This window comes from Artemia franciscana, chromosome 8 (genome assembly GCF_032884065.1).
Source record: "Artemia franciscana chromosome 8, ASM3288406v1, whole genome shotgun sequence".
Lineage (NCBI taxonomy): Eukaryota > Metazoa > Arthropoda > Branchiopoda > Anostraca > Artemiidae > Artemia > Artemia franciscana.
The window spans coordinates 24,219,602-24,240,454 of NC_088870.1; the positions used below are offsets into that span (position 1 = coordinate 24,219,602).

Consider the following 20,853-nt stretch of genomic DNA (forward strand, 5'->3'; position numbering starts at 1 on the left):
AATAAATAAAAAAAAACAAGTTTTTTTAACTGAAAGTAAGGAGCAACATTAAAACTTAAAACGAACAGAAATTACTCCGTATATGATAGGGGCTGTTCCCTTCTCAACGCCTTGCTTTCTACGCTAAAGTTTGACTCTGTCTCACAACTCTCCATTTAAAAAAAAAAAAAAAAAAAACTTGCCAATTTGAAAAATAAAAAAATATACTATGACGTTTAGGGGTGTTTCCCCTTATTTTCCAAACTCGTAACTCGAAGAAGAGGGGGATATGTTGGGGGAACTTTCCTTGGAGGAATTTGTCATGGGGGAAGAAAATTTTCATGAAGGGAGCCCAGGATTTTCTAGTATTATTTAAAAAAAAAATAATGAAAAAATAAATATGAAAAAGCTTTTTTCAACTGAAAGTAAGGAGAAGCATTAAAACTTAAAACGAACAGAAATTATTAAGCATACGATAGGCTCACCTCCTCCTAATACCTCGCTCTTTACGCTAAAGTATTTTTAGTAATTTCAACTATTTATTCTACGGCTTTTGTGATTCAGGAGTCATTCTTAAGAAATTGGGACAAAATTTAAGCTTTAATGTAAAGAGCGAGGTACTAACGAGGGGGTGAGCCCCTTCGTATACGTAATAAAAACATGAGAATACAGAAGTTAGTTACGTAAGCTAATTTGTAAGTTACGTATATCTTTTACTAATAAAAAGATTCGTAAAAAATTAAAATTTTTTGTTGCCTTTTTAAGTAACCAAAAAATCGGACGGCAACTAGGCATCCTCCCCCGCTCCATTTTTTCTTAAAATAATTCGATCAAAACTATGAGAAAGCACTTTAGACAAAAAATAAATATTAAAATTTCGGTTTAATTATTCATCTGCGGAGAGCCAAAATCAAAACATGCATTGATTCAAAAACGTTCAGAAATTAAATAAAAAAAAAAAACAGTTTTTTTAACAGAAGTAAGGAGCGACATTAAAACTTAAAACGAACAGAAATTACTTCGTATATGAAAGGGGCTGCTTCCTCATCAACGCCCCGCTCTTTACGCTAAATTTTTTAGTGTTTTAAAAAGTAGAGTAAGAGAAAGAGTCAAACTTTAGCGTAAAGAGTGGGGCGTTGAGGAGGAAACAGCCTCTTTCATATACGGGATAATTTCTGTTCGTTCCAAGTTTTAATGTTGCTCCTTACTTTCATTTAAAATGCTTGTTTTTTTTTTATCTAATCACTAAAAAGTACGGATAAAGGTTCTGAAAGAATGTCTGCAAAGGCTTTAAAGGATTTGAGAAATAAACTAGCTAATTTGATCCTCCTAACTCATAAAAGCATATTGGTATTTTTAATCGTACTAATAAGAACTTTGTGAATTACTCGAATAAAAATTTAAATGATAGTTGAGATGCAACTGAATTTGGGGCACGGATATTTACTTTGAATTTGATTTTAGGGAGTCAAGTGAGACTTAATTTTTCTTGGAATTTGGTTAGTAATTTCCGTTGGAATTTGGTAAATCGACACGGGTCTGTTTAGAGGGCATTTCCTGTCATGCCCCAAAGGATTTTGTAAAGTTTTGAAATACTTGGCTTTCCTGATTGGTAGTTCCAGGACAGTTTTTGGCTTGGTTACATACATAAATAAAATTGGGTGGTTTAATCTGACAATGAAAAACAACAAACTTTCGGTTAGATCGTATAATTTCCACTTCTCGCCCATTTCTAGCTATATTTTATATTTTATTTCATATTTTAATTACCCTACATCGCTCACTACTCTACATACTACCTATCCTTTTTGAAGCTATAGCACTTTCCTTTCTACCAAAACAATAAAATCGCTACTTTACTATTTTACTTCCTCACAACCAATTAGCATGTTATTTACAGGTGCCAAGACATCAATTTGGTTTCAAATATGATGTTTTCTAAAGAACATAGAGCTGGATTGCGCTCAAGACTCATCTTCAAATGCGAATCATGTCATGAGGAAGCCACAATTCACACAGAAAAACCCCTTGCTCCTAGAAGGCTTAAAAAAAAAGACTCAACGAAAACCGTAGTCAAAAAACGGAAAAGGACTGATTTTGATAGTGTGAATACTATCAGAAAGAAACACAAAACAGAAACAGGAACAGTAAGTGTCAACAAAGAGGTAGTGGTTGGTGCAATAAATGGCGGAATGACTCACGCCCAGGTTCAAGAACTTTTCTCTACCATTGGAATAAATACCCCGTCTCAAAAAGTCTTTACGAAATTTGAGAAAAAAATTTGCGTAGAATTGGAAAAAGTTCTCTATGACTATCTTATCGAAAATGGGAAAACCGAGCGAAGGATGGCACTGGAAGCAGGTGAGAAAATTCACCCAAATGGAGCTGTAGAGACATGTGTTATAGTTGATGGAAGCTGGTGTACACGAAGTTATGGGAATACATATCGTGCACTCTCAGGCTGTGGAGTGGTGATAGGTTTCTATTCGAAGAAACTCTTAAATCTAGGAATTAGGAACAAATATTGCTGTACTTGCGTGAAATACAGGCATCAAGTAAATAGATCTGTTCCTGAACATACATGTTTTATGAACTGGCAGGGGCCCAGTACAGGTATGGAGTCAGATATATTAGTTGACGCATTCCGAATAGCAACATCCATGCACAATCTAAGATATACTCGATTTGTTGCCGACGGCGATTCAAGTACCCATTCTGAAATTATAGCAAGGGTACCATATGGCTGAAATGTAGAAAAAATTGAGTGTGCTAATCATTCGTGCAAATGCTTGAAAAACAGACTATATAAGAAGCAGCATGAAAATGCCGAATGAAGAAGATTTCTTAGTGCCGCAATAATAAAGAAAATGTGTGATTTTGCCAGAAATGCAATTGTATGTGCCACCACAGAGAAGAAAAGCGTGAAGGACCTCATCAGTGCGCTGAAGGCAATTCCTCTACATTTTTTCCGTGGCGACCATAGATTTTGTCCTACACGCTGCTCGTTCTCCGGTAAAGTTCTACAGGTCAATCCTGAAGACACCCCTAGCAACATCTTTCTCAGCCATGTGTATTCAGCCTTTGATACGCTGACCAGAAGGGCTCGTCTACTAATAGGAAACCACACGAGCAACCTGGCAGAATATTTTATGAGCATAGTTGCAAGGCTTATAGGTGGCAAAAACATCATGGTTAGCCAAAGTGCGCGATATACCACACGTGTTAAAGCAGCAGGAATCCGATTTACGAAAGGTCACTTAGCTCGCCTTGAAATATTTCGAAGAACTGTAGGATCTACACCAAGTAGGCAGTTGAAAAAACTTGCACAACAGCGGGCCATGACTACTGCTCGACGTAAAAAACTGTCTGCTAAAAAGCGCCTTTTCACTAATGCTTCCACAAAACTCCCTTCAAAAGAAATCAGGGAGCCAACCGGAGCAGACAAAAACTACGGCTCGAACGCAACTGCTCCGGATCTTGATTGCAGTGCGCTCGAAATTGCAAAAACAGATTTTTTGACTCGTCTCCAATGTACTGCAACAGATATCCTCAGTATCGAAAAAGCCACTAGGCTTCAGAGAAATTCTATCGATAATAGCTGGATAGAATACAGAAAAAACAGAATTACAGCTTCCGTAGCTGGTGCTGTTTGTAAAAGGCGGTTGAAGACTGTGGGCTCATTAGTTCGGCAGCTGCTGTATCCCAGAAACCGCCAAACAAAGGCAATGGAGCATGGTCAGATGTATGAGCCTGTAGCTATTGCAGCTTTTGCAAAGAAAATGGGTTGCATTGTGAACTCTGCTGGGCTTTTCATTCACAAGAAATATGGGTTTCTAGGGGCCAGTCCGGACGGGATAGCAATTTTTCCTTCGGGTGAGAAGACTCTTTTGGAGGTGAAGTGCCCTTTGACAGCAAAAGGGCTTACATTGGAAGAGTGGTTAGCGCTTAAAAAAATACATGTCTAGAAAAGAAAGTTAATAGTGAAATAAAGCTGAAAAGAACACATGACTACTATTACCAAGTTCAAATGCAATTGGAATGTTGTGACATTGATTTTGTATACTTTGTAATATTTTTAGGGGAAGAAGAATTATATTATGAAAAGATTGGTCGTGAACGTGAATTCTGGTCTAACAAAATGCTGCCAAATCTACAAAAATTTTATTTTGAGGCACTGTTACCAGAAATTGTCGACGGAAGGTTGCCAAGAAGTATGGAGATACGAGAACCGTTTATATAAATCCAACTGTGCTAAGTATGGGTAGTTATCATGTGTCATTACAGTCTTATCCGAATACAAATTCAGATATACAAATACTCAAGCAACAATCGAACTTTAGAATATTTTTTAATGAACCCGTATGGATAAGCTAAATAAAAAAAAACAAGTTTTTTCTTAACTGAAAGTAAGGAGCGACATTAAAACTTAAACGATCAGAAATCACTTCGTATATGAAAGGGGCTGCTCCCTCCTCAACGCCCCGCTTTTTACGCTAAAGTTTTTTACTGTTTTAAAAAGTAGAATTGAGAGAAAAAGTAAAACTTTAGCGTAAAGAGCGGGGCGTTGAGGAGGGAGCAGCCCCTTTCACATACGAATAAATTTATATTCGTTTTAAGTTTTAATGTTGCTCCTTGCTTTCAGTTAAAAACATGTCTTTTTTTTATTTAATATCTGAACGTTTTTGAACTAATGCATGTTTTGATTTTGGCTCTCCACAGATGAATAATTAAAACGAAATTTCATATTTATATGGCTTTCTCATAATTTTGATAGAATCACTTTGAGAAAAAAGGAGCAGGGGAGGAGGCTTAGTTGCCCTCCAATGTTTTGGTTACTTAAAAAGGCAACTAGAACTAGAACATTTAATATTTTACGAACGTTTTTGCTAGTAAAAGATCTACGTAACTTACGAGTTAGCTTACGTAACGAACTTCTGTATTCTGTTAGTGTTAAATTTTAATGCTGCTCCTTACTTTCAGTTGAAAAAACTGTTTCATATTTATTTTTGTATTGTTCTATTTTGAAATAAGGCTAGAAAATCCTGCGCTCCCTTCATGGAAATTTTCTTCCCCATGACAAATTCCTCCATGGAAAGTTCCCCCAACATAACCCCCTGTTCTCAACCCCCCCCCCCCCCCCAACCAAAAATCCTCCTGAAAACGTCTGTACATTTCCCAATAACCATTACTATATAAACACTGATCAAAGTTTGTAACTTGTAGCCCCTTCCACGGGGATTCTGGTGGAATAAGTCGTCCCCAAAGACGCAGTTATAAGGTTTTTCGACTGTGCTGAATAAAATGGCTATCTCACAATTTTAATCGGGTGACTGTGGGAAAATAACTAGCGTGGGAGGAGGCCTAGGTGCCCTCCAATTTTTTAGATCACTTAAAAAGGGTACTATATACTTCATTTTTTATATATAATTCACTTGTATATAACTTCATTTCCGTTGGAATAAGCCCGCTCGCAACATTCTATGACAACTGGTTCGATATAATCACCCCTGGAAAAAAAATCCATATTTTTGCTGATAGAAGCTTAACACTTCCACGGTAGGGTTCCCTGATAGGCTGATTCGGATGGGTGTAATTTTGGTTTTATTACTTTTATCGGGTGTTTCCCTCTATTTTCTAAAATAAGGCAATTTTTCTTAGACTCGTAATTTTAGATAGGTATCTCATATATTTAAAGTCAGCATTAAAATGCGATTTTGTTCATGCAGCTATTGGTATCAAAAATCCGTTTCTTAGAGTTTTGGTTACTATTGAGCCGGGTCGCTCCTTAGTACAGTTCGTTACCACGAACTTTTTGATAAAATGAAATAAATTTGTCACTTCGCTGCGAGCAATTATTTAAATTATATTTTTCTAAATAGGTCTGCATGAAGTAAAAACCCGAAAATATGTACTTTTTATTTGTAATTTCCACAATTTTATACCGCGTCTCCTGGCAAATAATGATGACCAGACCACAGGCACACACACAGGCGAGGGATTCACCCACCTTAAATTTGTATAATGCTTAATTTTGTCAGCGAAATGTTTAATTTTCCTGTGTTTTCCTGGTATTTCTTTCGTAAGAGCTGAACCCCCCTCCTCCAAAAAAAAATCTCGAATAATAATTTCTCTAATTTTCTCCTCAAATAATAGTTCTTTTCCAAATAAATATTCCTATTTACTTGTCGAATTACGAAGAATGAATATACATTAGTCGTAATTTTCAGTGAGAAACCCCTTGAGTTTAATGACGGCAGTGAAATCTGATAACCTTGAGTATTTGTGTGATATGCCGCGATTGAAAACGAACTAACAGGCAGTATAATTTTTGGAGGAGCGTCCGGCCTTAAACATTTTATTGTTTTACTCTGAAGGCAGAGGGAGGGGATAAGTCATCGCACCAACCAGCTGGGTATCGATACGTTAACACAATATTTAAACCAATCCCAGTCCCTAAAATACTGGGTGCACCTGCCATGGCAATCCTTCAACATCTCAAGGAAGGTTGCAACATTACATGATAACAAACCCTTCATTATGATGGATTTCTATATGGCCATGGTAGTACTGGTACCTTGCTGCAATCTTTCCTGATACCAATTCTAATCCCGATTTTATCTCGATTCCGGTATGATTTCGATTCCCCGGATTTTTTTTTTTTAATTTTATTTTCTTACGGTATCAATAACAACCACAAGACTTTATGAAGTCATATCAAACATTCGCGGTACTGTTAACTGTGGACTCTAAGTAAGGAGCGAGGCGGCTCAACAGTAGCCGAACTAAAAAAAATATTTTGATAAGAATAGATAGGTCAAAAGAATTGGCTTTTTATACTGGCGTTTACTGACGTTTTTATTGCTTTTAAAAAGCTCCTTATTCCAGCTCTGAAGCTCATGTGTTTTAACAGTCCTTGAAAAATTGGGACAAAGGTCAAACTTCAGCACCAAGAGTGAGGGGCTGGGGAAGGGGTGGCCTCTCATATGCGGAATAGTTTTTATTCCTTTTAAATTTTAATATTGCTTCTTTCTTTCAGACCTACATAGAGCCATACTACTTTCAGTGATACACAGAAATATTGTTCCAATAAGAGGGGTACTTACACCGCCCCTAGCAGCAATGATACAGTAGTACCCCAAAAACATTTCCGGGAATCAAGAGAATTTGAAATTCATTCCCCCCCTTCCCCGAAAATTTATTCTATATTTATTGAAACCTCAAAAAGTGTTAGAACATTTAGGCATTAAAATGGACTCTTTGGGGCACCTGACCCTTCCCCACGGCTACAAAATGATCCACCACCCATCCTTCATAACAGTTGATGTGCACTTTTACATCACTGCGCAGAATTTCATGATGAAGTAAATCAGTCTAGTTAGCTCAAAAATAAACATCAGAAATATTTTTCTGCGATAAGAAAGAGAGGAATTGCCGCACAGCATCCTTATTCAGGCTAAGTCTAAATGAAGAAAAATTAGAGAATAGCTCCTACTCCCTCCCCATAATACCTATTTCTATATTTATCTGAAGGATCATGAAGAGTGAGACAATTTGAGCATGGTTAATGAAATGTGGTTTTTTAGGCATCTGTGCCCCCCCTCCCATACTTGACAATGGCTCGTGCGTAGCTACATAGCATTAAATATGATTTCATGAAAATCTAGTGAACCGACTAAGTTATATTAAGCATTAAGATAAACGCCCATATTAACCATTTCTATTTCATACTTTTCAATCAATAGCAGCTTGGTCCTATTTGAGGCAAAATCCTTCTTTGGTCACTAAAAATGGGCAGTAAAACTTTTAATTTACGTTTGAATGAACCCTTTCCCTAACTAATAAGGCCATTGGTTCGATACGATCATCTTTGGGGAGAAAAAAATACGCATCCGCGATTTTTCTTCTGGGAAAAAATGCAAAGATCTACATTTTTGTACATATGAGCTAGAAACATATAGAGTAGGGTTTTCTGATATGAAAATCTAGTGGTGCGATTTCCATTAAGATCACTAGACTTTTAATGGGTGTTTCCCCTTTTATGAAACCAGGAATATAAGTACAAACAGCAAATATTTTTATGTATTGTTTATCAAAACTACCTTTTACCGTGTTTCGGTTACTATTGACCCGAATCACTCCTTGCTTACAGTTCCCTAACACGAACTGTTTCTTTCGAATGCAACATCTGTCAATATTCGTTACCTACTTGCTGTAAAATTTTGCTTGACCATCCTTATCTTGACAATGAGAAATCTTGTTTTTTGTAGGTGGTAGCTGAAGGGTTTTCAAATCTGTTGAACTTCATCAATACCCAATAATCTATGCATCCATTTTTCAGGACCTTTAATTCCATTCTGGATATTTTTATAAACTTTATATTTCAAAAGCTTTTCTTTGCAAATTTAGAATCAATAATAATAATAATAATAATTTATTTTTAACCCACATCATAACAAGTTATGGGACTTGTGGAGTAACAAAAAAAAAAAAAAATGAAATACACTACAAGTAAAATACACTACAAATAGAAAAAACATTACGCTACAATGAGATTAACCGAACAGACGGACCAAAGGATGATGAGGCGATAAACGATAGAAAGCTGATTCCGACAACCTGCCATACATGAGGGCCAACTTTGCACTTATATCAGGGACATCAAACTTACGAATTATCTTCCTATTGCTATACCAAGGGGGGAGATAAAGTAAAAATTTACAATATCTGAAATAAAAAATCCGAATCTGATTAACATCTTTTTTCTTTAGAAGGGGATAAAGACAAGAAAGATAAAGGACAGAATGATCACAAAATGTAGCATATAGTCTACCGAGTGCACGTCTATTATACTTCCCTCGATTAGCAACTATCTTAGAATAGCCCATTTGAATTTTCTTTTGAACATCACGAACAGTGCACTGCCGTAGGCAAGAAATTGAATTCGTAACAGTAATACCCAACCACCGAAAGGCGGAAACAAAGGGTATTGAAAAACCTCGACAAGCTAAGGGAGCATTAGAGGAAGTCGGACCATTAAAAACTAGAAATTCACATTTCTCAACATTAAGAGAAAGACCAATATTAGAAAATAGACGTGAAACTTTTGAGACCATAAACGAAAGACCTTGCTTATTTTTACACAAAAGTAAAAGGTCATCTGCATAAGCAAGATAAGAAACATCTGAGAGTCCAATAAAATAATTTGATCTAATTTCATCTAAAATACCAGAAATGCACATTTTGAATATACTAGGTGATAAAACCCCTCCCTGCTTGACACCTCGACATAAACGGACAAACGGAGAACCAGATTTATTAATTCGGAGGAAAGAATTCTCATACCAAAAACGAAGAAGAAAAACGACTGAAAGATTTACACCATTATTAAAAAGGAAAAAAAAAGCTTGACTGTGAACTACATTGTCAAAAGCTTTAGAAAGGTCCAAAGTACACATATAAAGTGGCGACCCCTCAGCCATGCTATTCATAAGGGCGGAAGAAAGAACACGGTGTGCATGTTGACAACCAATACCAGCTTGAAACCCAAATTGATTCGATCCGAAATTTATATTTTCATTTAAATGAAGAATTAAAATATATTCAAGGATTTTACTCAAGTTACACGTAGTGGTTATAGGGCGATAAGATGAACATTGAGAAGGGAGTTTTCCCCGCTTTAGAATTGAGGTGACATTTCCACAAAGAAAGCTATCCGGAACCAGAGAAGATGTTAAACACATTTGGAACAACAACTGCAAATGAAATAAAAGAACAACACACTTTGGATTTATATTATTTACACTAATACCATCAATATCAATGGATGAAGACTTCAGTTGCTTAATTGCATTTTCAACAGCAGTCATTGACACTGGAATAATATGGCCCTGATGAAGCGAAGGCGGTGAAAGTAACCGAGAATAATGTGACTGCACAAAAAAATTAATTTTGGAAAAAATTCCCGAATAGTAAACATACCAAGTTGAACTAGAAATCGAATCACTATTATAAAGATCACTTTTATCCAGCTTCTCAGAATTGATCAATTTAGACCAATCCTTTTTAGAGGCTGGAAATTCCATACCCTTATAACGAATAGATTTAAGGTACTTTTTATAATCATTCTTTGTTTTCTGCTTTATATCCGCAACAGACCCCGTTATAGGTCTACCACAATCAACCCAAATTCGAAGCCAAAATTTTGCCTTATTTTTAAAATTCTTTAATTCAGGATCGGCAGCCCATATAGATTTCCGCGTTTTTATACGAATACGTTCCTGGGGAACCGCTTACTACCCTTTACTTGCAATTGGAGTAGATGATAAGGCACACGAATACAATTAAGCAGTGTAGACAAAGACAATATATATAAAGCAATATCGGCTCTTTTCCAATTACTACATTTAAACCATTTAGAATTCCCAATAGGGGCAACATTGCAAAGGTTACGTTTCAGTTTAGTAGTAAATGAAAGCGATAGATGGTCAATGTCCTCAGACTCAATATCAACATGAACAATCGAGCATTTTAGCTGTGACGAACTGATTATATGATCAATATTAGAAACACTACCAGATTGAGGGATATAGGAGTATGATAAATCTTTCTTCAGAATCACGTAAGGGGACATGCACTCCAATATTTCTCGGGATCGATAACTTTGTTCCTCCAAATCCGTGTTAAAGTCACCAAGAACTATAAAATCAAGTTTATTTTCCTTGACCCGATTCATCACGGACTTTAAAGACTTGCATGTAATAGCAAATTTATTTATTGACTCCACTGTATTATTTTTATATGGAAGATAAACATTAGCAAACACAGTACTATTTACTCTAACAGCAAGAATGTGCTTATCCGAATAAAAAAGGGATGGGTTCGAAAGATCAATACATTTTTAAAAAATACAGGCCAGGCATCCAGAACGGCGGCCACGCGTGGTAACAGCATCAGAAGTAAAAACCGAATGAACAGAGCTTCGATGAAGGAAATTTCTGCTAGAGGCAATTAACAAAGTTTCTTGCAGGCAGATAACATCGAAGTTCTCGTACAGATCGTCAATATAAGCATCTTTATTTTTTGTGCCATTGATATTGTGCGATATGATTGAAATTTGTAAAGTCATTTAGAGGTTTGTTGACTAGCAAAACCACGGAGAACGGAGCATGACATGCTAAAGGACACGTGTTCACCATTGCAATTGGCACATTTTGGTGAGGCATTGCATGGATTTTCTTTTGAACTAATGGATTGACAATGGATTCTCCGTATTTGGAATCAGCATAGACTGTAGAATCTGTTAATGATTATAATCATAGCTTCGTTTTTTAGAGTTTTCGTTTCTATTGATAAGGGTCTTTGTTTACCTGTAGTGTGTTCTCTCCAGAGCTATCTGAAATGTGAGGTAGGCTGTCATCCCCTTTACCTTTGTTTTTTCATTTTTCATATTCAGGTTTTAATATTCATGTTAGATACATGAATATTAAACTAATATTATATTAATAAATCAATACTTCGATCATCTATGAATGAAAAATCCTCCCTGAAAAAATGGAACTCACAAAATGTTTGTTAGGTGGCGAACAGGGCCTAAATGTTAAATATCAAAAGAAATTAGCCGGTTGGGACCAACCGTCTAATTGGTTAAATATTCAAAACGGTGAGAAAAGGTGATAGGCCTCCAAAAAAGAGTGTATTTGCAAGGATTTAAAGCCTTACTACGAAGTTTCACATAGACTAAAAGCCCGGTGTGACCTCGGGTCTTAGGAAGTTACTGTCATTTTTAGCAAATCCCAGGGGACATGGTTTGAAAAAAATCTGTTAATGTCTAATGATAGTTCAATAATAAAGAAGAGGGGGCTGTCATTCTGCAGCATCAATATTGCACGCTTAGTCCAAAAATATTCCTTAGAGGAAAGCAAGATTAAGTGAAAAATTCTCCTCCTCCCTCTCCTTTTATAATCATCTGAAATAATGCTGTAAGTTATAAGATTAAGGCCTAAAAGTACAGTTTTGAGGCTTTGGATACCAGCGTCCCTCTCCCACCAAAAAAATATACGCTAAGTCTCCTTCCCAATAGCTCATGCAAAAATATACATCACTAGACATAGTTTTATGAAACCTCAAATGAATCACTTCAGTTAAACGAAGCTGATAAAATTAATCTATATTAAGTAGTTTCTTTCGAATTGACTGCAGATATCTTTAGGAACAAATATGTCACCTTGTGGTTTTATGGGCTGTGAAGCTGTGAAACACAATATGAAAATTTTCAGTAGTACTAAATCAAACCTTCCCTCAAGTATCTCAGAGTTTTCCCTCAATAGCATTTTGTTCCACCTTAGGGCAAAATAGCTGTTCTACATAAAAAAAATGGCAGAAAATGCCACTTTTCTGTGGCACAATGTCTTTCACACTAACCAAATTAGTCAAACAGTTCGTGGTCGCGAACTATAGTAAGGAGCGACCCGGCTGAATAGTAACCGAAACTCTAAAAAAACGGAATTTTGATACCAATAGCTACATCAAACGAATCACATTTTAATGCTGATTTTAAATATACAGGTTTCATCAGGTTTAATCTTACCCATCGAAAGTTACGAGCCCAAGAAAATTTGCCTTATTTTGGAAAATGGGGGGAAACACCCCGTAAAAGTCATATAATCTTAACGAAAATCACACCATCAGATTCAGCGTATAATAGAATCCTAATGTAGAAATTTCAAGCTCCTATGTACAAAAATGTGAAATTTTCCCCAATTTTGAACAAAAGGGCTATCTCAAAACTTCGATCGGATGCAACTGGCGTGAGGAGGCTCGTTTCTTTGCAATCACTTTTCACTCTTAAAATGCAGAACTAAAACTTCCAGTTTCCTCTAAATTGAATCTCCCCCAAGGTTCATACAACCACTCCTTCCATAAAAACTCTATATGCGCCCGAGTTATAAATTGCAATCCATACCCGCGGGCTGTGTGGGGTTGTGTCAACCCGGATAGCACTTCCTGGCCAGGATTGCACAGCCACCCATAGTACTTCCTGGCTGAAGGGCCTTCAAATGGAGATCAGTACCACCATTTCGGACTTAAAGGGTCTACTGCGGTATCCTTTACCTTTACCGATTACTTCAAGTCAACCCTAGGAGTTTTCAAAGATTACATTCGCTTCATCGTCGCTGGTCGACCTACCATCATGCATCAAAAATATCTGCACCAAATATGACAAAAACAAGCGTTAAATAAAAAAGACCCCTTTTTATGAAAGGAAAAATCATCCTCAATTTTGAATTTGAGCATCTACAAAAAAGATAAGGGTTGATAGACTATTTAATTCTAAAGAGTTTCATGGATTTCAATCAACCAGAGAAAGGCCAAGATTTGACGCGCTAGAATGCTTGAAAGGCGTGATCAGAATCTGAAGTAAAGGTAGAATCACATTGGAATACTGCTAGAGGCAGAGAAAAAACTTACCTAAAGTACTTAACAAATCCATATCCTTTGTTTCCTTGTCCTTTTCTGTCGTTTACTACAAAGGCCTCTTCAATATTACCAAATGTTGAAAAATATTGATGCAAATCGAAGTTTGTCATTGATTTTGGAACCCTCACATATAATCTCAGCGGTTTTTCATCATTTCTCATATTTTTCATTGAACTTCGATTCCAACTGGAAAAAATTGAGAAAATTCAAGCTCAAATATCAAATATCCCCAAAAATATGAAGATATATTGAATATAATATCAAATAATGTCATTTCCAGTGTTTTTAATTTATTGAAAACCGAAAAGAAACGAAATGCGTACACAGACGTCACCACTAAATAATGCATATTGCATCTAACTTCAAAATACCTGGACTTTCTCCTTTGACCCATCGCCAATTATATTCGTTATATTTCTTGTAAAGATCATCATGTAAAATGAAAAATAATAAGAAATTGATGTCTAATGCAATTAAACTTAAACGTAACAGATCATTTTCATATACTTTATAAAACAATTGTTGACAATACTCTGTTAATATTGCGAAATTTTACAGTGACATGTTCTTATTTAGACTAAAAAAAAAAAAAAATAAAAAAAAAATAAATAAAAAAAAGCCAGATTCTTCATGTTTTAAGCCTCTTAATAGGAACTGGACTAAAAATTAATTATATGATTACTTGTCATTAGCGATTGGCTTCTGGAAAAAATCCCTGAAAATAGACAAATAAATCACCAAACTTGCAGTATTCTGAGTGACTTGAAATCAGGTTGAAATAAGCCGAAATCGTAAGGTGGGATACTACTACTAACAACAAACTACATCAACAAGCCGCTTGAAATCAGCACAAGTACGTACACTCCTCCGCCACCCCAATCTATTCGAATCTTCACTCTTTACCTCCAAATATGAAGCTCCATAATACATTCCAAATAAATAATATATTCCATAATCCGTTCCAAATAAACAATGCATTGTGCCAACATCGCTCTTTACTTAGACCGCGTTATTATACTGCCTATAAAAATTTCATACCAGCAAGAATAAGATTTTTTTGCAAATGAATATTGAAACATTACTTAAACCTTGTGTAGTTGAATGTTCTTTACCAAATAATCAGAATTTAGTTGGACTTATTTAACGTAGTCCGTTAACTAGTCTGATTGAACTTGAAATTTTTCGCAGAAATATATTGGATAAATTAGGGGCCGCCGAAAGTAGGAAATGAAAGATATTACTCCTGTTTTCTGGGAGTTTTATCGAGTAATTAATTTGAAAAGGAAGCTTTGGGCCTTAAGAAGAAAGACAAAAAGGAGCTTCTAAAACGTCTCAGAAAGGGTAAAACGAAGAAACTTCCTTACTAGTTGAAACCTGAAAGGATCAAAAATTGGAAGACAGTAGGATCATAGCAATATATAATTTAGGGCAGGTATTTTCAAATCGCAAGAGTGTCGAATAGGCTACTAATTGAGGGGGGGGGGAAGGATTAAACGGTTGGATATAAAGTTTGCTTCAAGTTTGCTATCTTTCTGCCAGTTTTTGTGATTCTTACGAATTTATTGTGTCTTTTACCTTTTAAGAAGTTTTAGACAAATGCGTAATATAAACTTAAGTGAATTTGGGAAAATGAATAATTTGTCAGATCCCCAAGGGGGTCAGGGACAATTTGTACCAACAAATCCTAACTATAATGCCAATTCAGTAATGATGAATGAGGCTCAGCCCTACCAACTGGGTTTTGGGCAGTATGCACACCTACCAATAGGCTGGCATAATCAACATCAGGGTCAATCTTCCTATAGCCATGCCTATGCAAAAGCACCATTCGTAAATGCACAACAGAACTCTGTGACCCAACAAAACAGTAAAGAATCCTCCATATTATACTGTGACTACAGCTAATAGATTTACACCCACTAATTACAGAGCAATTTCCGGCATTGTCACATGAAAGTGATGATGGCAGAGGGTAGTTGGAAACCCAAATGATGTTGAAGGAATCAAGAGACCAACAGAAATGCAAACGCTGAGTCAAATCCATAATTTTTCCCCAGATAGTGATAAGTCCTTTTTGCTTCAGACAAGGTTCAAAGTTCAATCGGGTTTAATTAAAAAAAAAAGGACATAACTAGACTTAAAGTACACTGCTCTGTGACAAAACTCACGCTGAGACCCATAAACATAAAAGATTCTTCACTAACACGCAGTACGGCTCCCACTTCACTCTTCGACACAACCACACGCCTCCTCATTATATATTTTTTTTAATCTTAACCATAGGGTTCATCCCTCCCTCCCCGGACATACAACCACCTCACCTGAATATACTAAAAAATCTAAACTTCATCTAACTTAATTTATCTTTCTTTTTTATCTTTCACTTATTGACCTTTGTCCGTCCGTGGCCGAGTGGTTAACGCGCCGAACTCACGAGCGAAGGGTCGCTGGTTCGAATCTCGGTGGTGCCGACCGTTTGGTTTAGGACGAGGGTTAGTGGCGTTTCCCCGTAAGACAAGCCAAAAGTCCACCCAGCTTCAAATGGGTACCTAGAGAAATCTAGGGAAAAGCACGGGAAAGCGTCGGATGACTTGCCCCCAACCACGCATTGCACCCCGGCCGAGGGCGGAGAATCAGGAGATCGGCACCTGCGCTACGCGAACCCTAATTGGTTTGCTTGCGAAAGTTTGCTTTGTTTGCTTTTATTGACCTTTAACTAAATATTTATTTAAATTATTTTTGAAAGACCCGAGGGAGCTCCTACATCTCAGCTCTTTTGGAAGCATGTTCCACACTTTAGCACATGCGGGGTTTTCATCCGGGGAGAAAACTGAACGTACTGTTGGAGTTCGTCTCACTTGAAGGTCAAAGGCAGAGCGCGTGTTTCGATTATGTTGTTCAGATATTAACCGAAATAGACTGTGGAAAGGAGATGGAAGTAAGCCGGATAAAAATTTAAAAACAAAAACTGAGCACGACAGACGGTAAAGCGAACCAAGAGACAGATAGTCGTCTACATTTCCAATAATTTTCAATGCACGCTTGTGGATTGAGTCAAGTCTCTGCAGGTGTGATTTGAAGGTTGACTGCCAAATTATGGCACAATACTGCAGGTGATTTGGTAAGCCATCCAAAAGAGTTTGTAAATGTAAATACTCCTTCAGCAGAAGAATTTACCACTTTGATCGAAATAGAAGTGATTAATAAAGGGGAAGTTCTGCCATCTGACTTAGATCTGGTAAAGACTTTTAAGGCATTGCCCAATAGCCACAAGTTTGAAACTGATGTTATGGGGGGAAGATCCATGACGACTATATACATTCAAAATGAGGATACAGTAAAGATAATTCTGAACAATGAAAAAATTAATGATATTGCTGCAACATTAAGAATAAAAGTGCCCCTTGTGAGAGGAATTGTAAAGGTGGTCCTCTTAACCTGACAACAGAAGAAATATTGGACTGTCTACAAAGTGTAATAGTTGTACGCGAAGCACAGAGACAAAAAAAAATTCAACCGTGAAACAAGAAACTAGAAGACAATTTTGCAATAATGGTGAGATTTGAAGGTGATAAATTACCTCCTAACATTATATATATACATACATATATATATATATATATATATATATATATATATATATATATATATATATATATATATATATATATATATATGTATATATATATATATATATATATATATATATATATATATATATATATATATATATATATATATATATATATATACATATATATATATATATATGTATATATATATATATATATATATATATATGTATATATATATATATATATATATATATATATATATATATATATATATATATATATATATATATATATATATATATATATATATATATATATATATATATATATATATATATATATATATATACATATATTACATATATATACATATATATCTCATTTGCATGTAACCTTTAGCATAAATGTTTGTGTCTCACTATAATTCTTCCAAAAGATCTGATTACCACTGGTTTAATAATTCAAAAGTTATGTGAAAGGTATTCTGTTACATCTCCATTGGGGTCTATAAAGTACATTTGGTCATATGAATATGGTTCAAAATCACCTTCACGGGTCTGTCTTGGGTGTGCTACTAAGCTGATTTTGTGATAGATCTGTCCAGCAATTTTGAAGCTGAAAATGTTACGACTATTATCGCTTAGATCATCGCTTACATTGAATGAAGCTAAAGGAAAACATGAGTTCCAGTTTATTATTTATTTGTGAAACCCTTTAGAGAGCAAGTAATATTCTATAACTGGCCAAACAAATTCATTTGGAAATTGTTCATGCAAGAATGCAATCCGACCAAGTAGTCAGCAGCCCCCAAAATAAATCATCTTTGTTGGCTACTTTTCCTGTGGGAGAAAGGAGGACTCCACATTGAATACATACAGTGTTGAAGGATCCTAATGACTTGTAAAAACATTTGCATAAGTTACGACATCTTTGTATGTTTTTACTGGGTTTTACGCCAAAATTTGTTGGCATCAAAGATAGTAATGTTGCATTTCTCATAACATAATATTTTTTTTCTTCTATACTTTCCTTTTGAACTCGTTCTGATTCTCACTTTCCTTTAACAGTACAGTTCTTTGATCTTCACAGTCATTTTTAAAAGCACTTTCTGATAATCGTTTTAGCATGTCTGCTAACCATACAATTCTTTGTTCTTCACATTCATCTTTGACACGTTGTGATTCCTACTTTTGTCTTCTAACTGCATTTTTCTTTGTTCTCACGTCGTATATCTTCTAACCACGCATTTCCCGATTCTTCATTTTCAATTTGGTTCGTTCTGATCCTCACCGTCGTAAGTCTTGTAACCGCCTTCTGTTTTATTTGTTACTCACTTTCATTTTTGAATCGTTGTGATTCTTGCTGCCACTTGTATCTTAACTGCATATTTCTATGTTCTTCAATTCCGTTTTTGACTTGTTCTAACTGGCGGTTTCACTAACGTTCTAACTACATATCTCGTTGATCTTTATTCTCGTTTATCACTGCTTCAGAAATTTTTCAGTGCCATTTGCCTCAGCTGCTTGGATTGGTCTTGTCACTTTTGACAGTCTACATTATTCATTATCACTTGTCGAACATTTGCATTTCTCAGATCGTTCTCTTGATCTTGTCTCATTTGATGGTCCAGTTTGTTCATTTTGCGCTTACGATTTTGTCCTCTTTTGCTCTTTTTTGCACTCAGTTGGTACTTACGTTAGTTTACGTTAGTGTGCCCTAGACATTATGAAACAACTGAAAATACCTTTTGATATTTACATCACCAAATATGGGTACACGAATTTACATATTTCTAAATTTGTGTTGAGCAAATGCTTCTAAAACCGTTTTAGAATTTATTTTCCTTGTGTCTTCACTTTCAGTCAACATAAGTGCTAAACTATTCAGTCTTTCCTGATTTATTGTTGATATCAGATAATTCTTTTATTGGTTTTATCATGGAAAATGCTCTCTCCCCAGAAGCAACACTTACTGGAATTGTTAAGAAAATTTCAAAATTGCAAAAATCAGTTGTTCATTTTGATGGTGCCGCGGGGCCCGATTGGACCGAATCGTTCCAATCACCTTTTTTCCGGCATATTTTTGTACCAATTGTAGAAGAAATCATGCCTCTACATCATTTGCTTGTCCTGTGAGGAAAAAAAGTCGCGAAATACATAAAGTGGCAGAAACTTACCGAATAGAATAGAGTATGGTTCAAGTAACGTACAGATACCTCTAACAGGATGAATTTGCAAAGATTAGCGCCAAACATATCTGAATTAGCTGACAATGATGAACAAATAAGAAAGGTTACGAAACAAGAAACTGCAGAAAAAATGATAATAGGTTTACTCTGCAAAGCTGAATTGCTAGAAATGAGTAGTATTTCCCTATCTGATCGAATTGAACAACTCTGCAGATTAGTAGAAGAATTAGAGTTAGTGTCTTAACCAGCAAGATTGCCAATGTTTGTAAGCTGAATGGAATAATTGAAAATCCTCAAAATAGAACTTAAAATTTTATCTCAGAATGCCTAGTCAGTCATGAAAGAGAAGAGAGACTTTATTATAGAATATAGATTATTCTGAGGAAATGAGATTAATGTGATATGTGTACAAGAGACACGGTTGCAACCATATACGGATTTGACTTTTACAGCATATAATGTGATGAGAAAAGACAGGTCGGAAGGCACAAGAAGTTGAGTACTGATTTGTGTGAAAAAGTATTTACATTTTACCGAGTGGGAGATTAATCTGCTGGATTCTTCAGACTATAAAGTTGAAATTAATGGTTGGAGTGTACTTCTACAAGATGGATGAACCATTAACATGATAAATGTGCATTCAAATGGAAACAACAGACATTGGTGGTATTATTAATGAGCTATCACAGAGAATTCCGGCTAATGAAGAACTTTTATCACAGGTGATTTTAATGCACACAGGTGCAAATGTGACATTGTGAGCTCATCTGGAAGGAGTATGGAGGAGTTTCTGTTAGAATCCTGAATTTGCCTTGCCACTCCCAAAGGATTGCAAACCCGTAAAAATCACCTTACTGGTAGTCACACCACAATTGACTTACTAGTCCTAATTTAGCCACTAGGACCATGGTTGTAATTCCAGAGCATACACTGATTGTCAATGATCATTTCCCTACATGAATCAACATTGAGGGCCAACTTGCTTTGAAAAAAGCAAATTGGCCAGAGTATGGGCGCCAACTTGAAGAGGTACCAATGCAGGCATTAGTGGATGCATAAACATTAAAATATGAGAAAATTAGCATGTTCAAAGGAAGTTTATGGACAGCAGCAAAGAAAGCCATTCCACAGAAATGTAACTCAGAGAGGGCTCACAAAAACAACATTTGGTGGAACAGTGAATGCGAAGATGCAAAGAAGGACTATGTGAGAAATGAGAGGTAACTTTAGAAAATCTAATCAATGTGAAACGCTAATATGCGAGATTCAAGAGAACGGCATCTGCAGCAAAAAAGAGACAATATTAGAGTTTTTTTGCTAATCTTGATTTCAGAAACAAAAAGCAAAAGTTCATGATAATTTACACAGTATGCAGAACAAATAGCCTTCAGAACGAGCTGCCCACCTCTATTTTATGAGAATGTAACTTTGGTAAGTGATATGGACGCAGCTAATGCTTGTGTTAAACATATGACTACAACAATTGGAAAGGAGGATCCAGATAAAGAGGCGGTAGCAAGAATGGCAGCAACAGTGAAACGATTTGCTGATAAAGACCAAGATAAAATATATAATCAGCCTTTCTCTTTGTTGGAAATTGAGGACATCATTAGGAATTTGCCGGATACAGCCCCA

General features: G+C 35.8%; 1 protein-coding gene across 1 annotated transcript in view; it reads right to left on the reverse strand.

Moving 5' to 3' along the window:
- Window positions 1-20,853, reverse strand: part of LOC136030174 (NFX1-type zinc finger-containing protein 1-like) — a gene marked incomplete in the record, with an annotated part of 141,530 nt that overhangs the window by 97,045 nt on the left and 23,632 nt on the right. Inside the window, 1 exon segment of the mRNA XM_065708912.1 lies at window positions 13,447-13,641. Coding sequence (XP_065564984.1) covers window positions 13,447-13,641 — 195 coding nt within the window.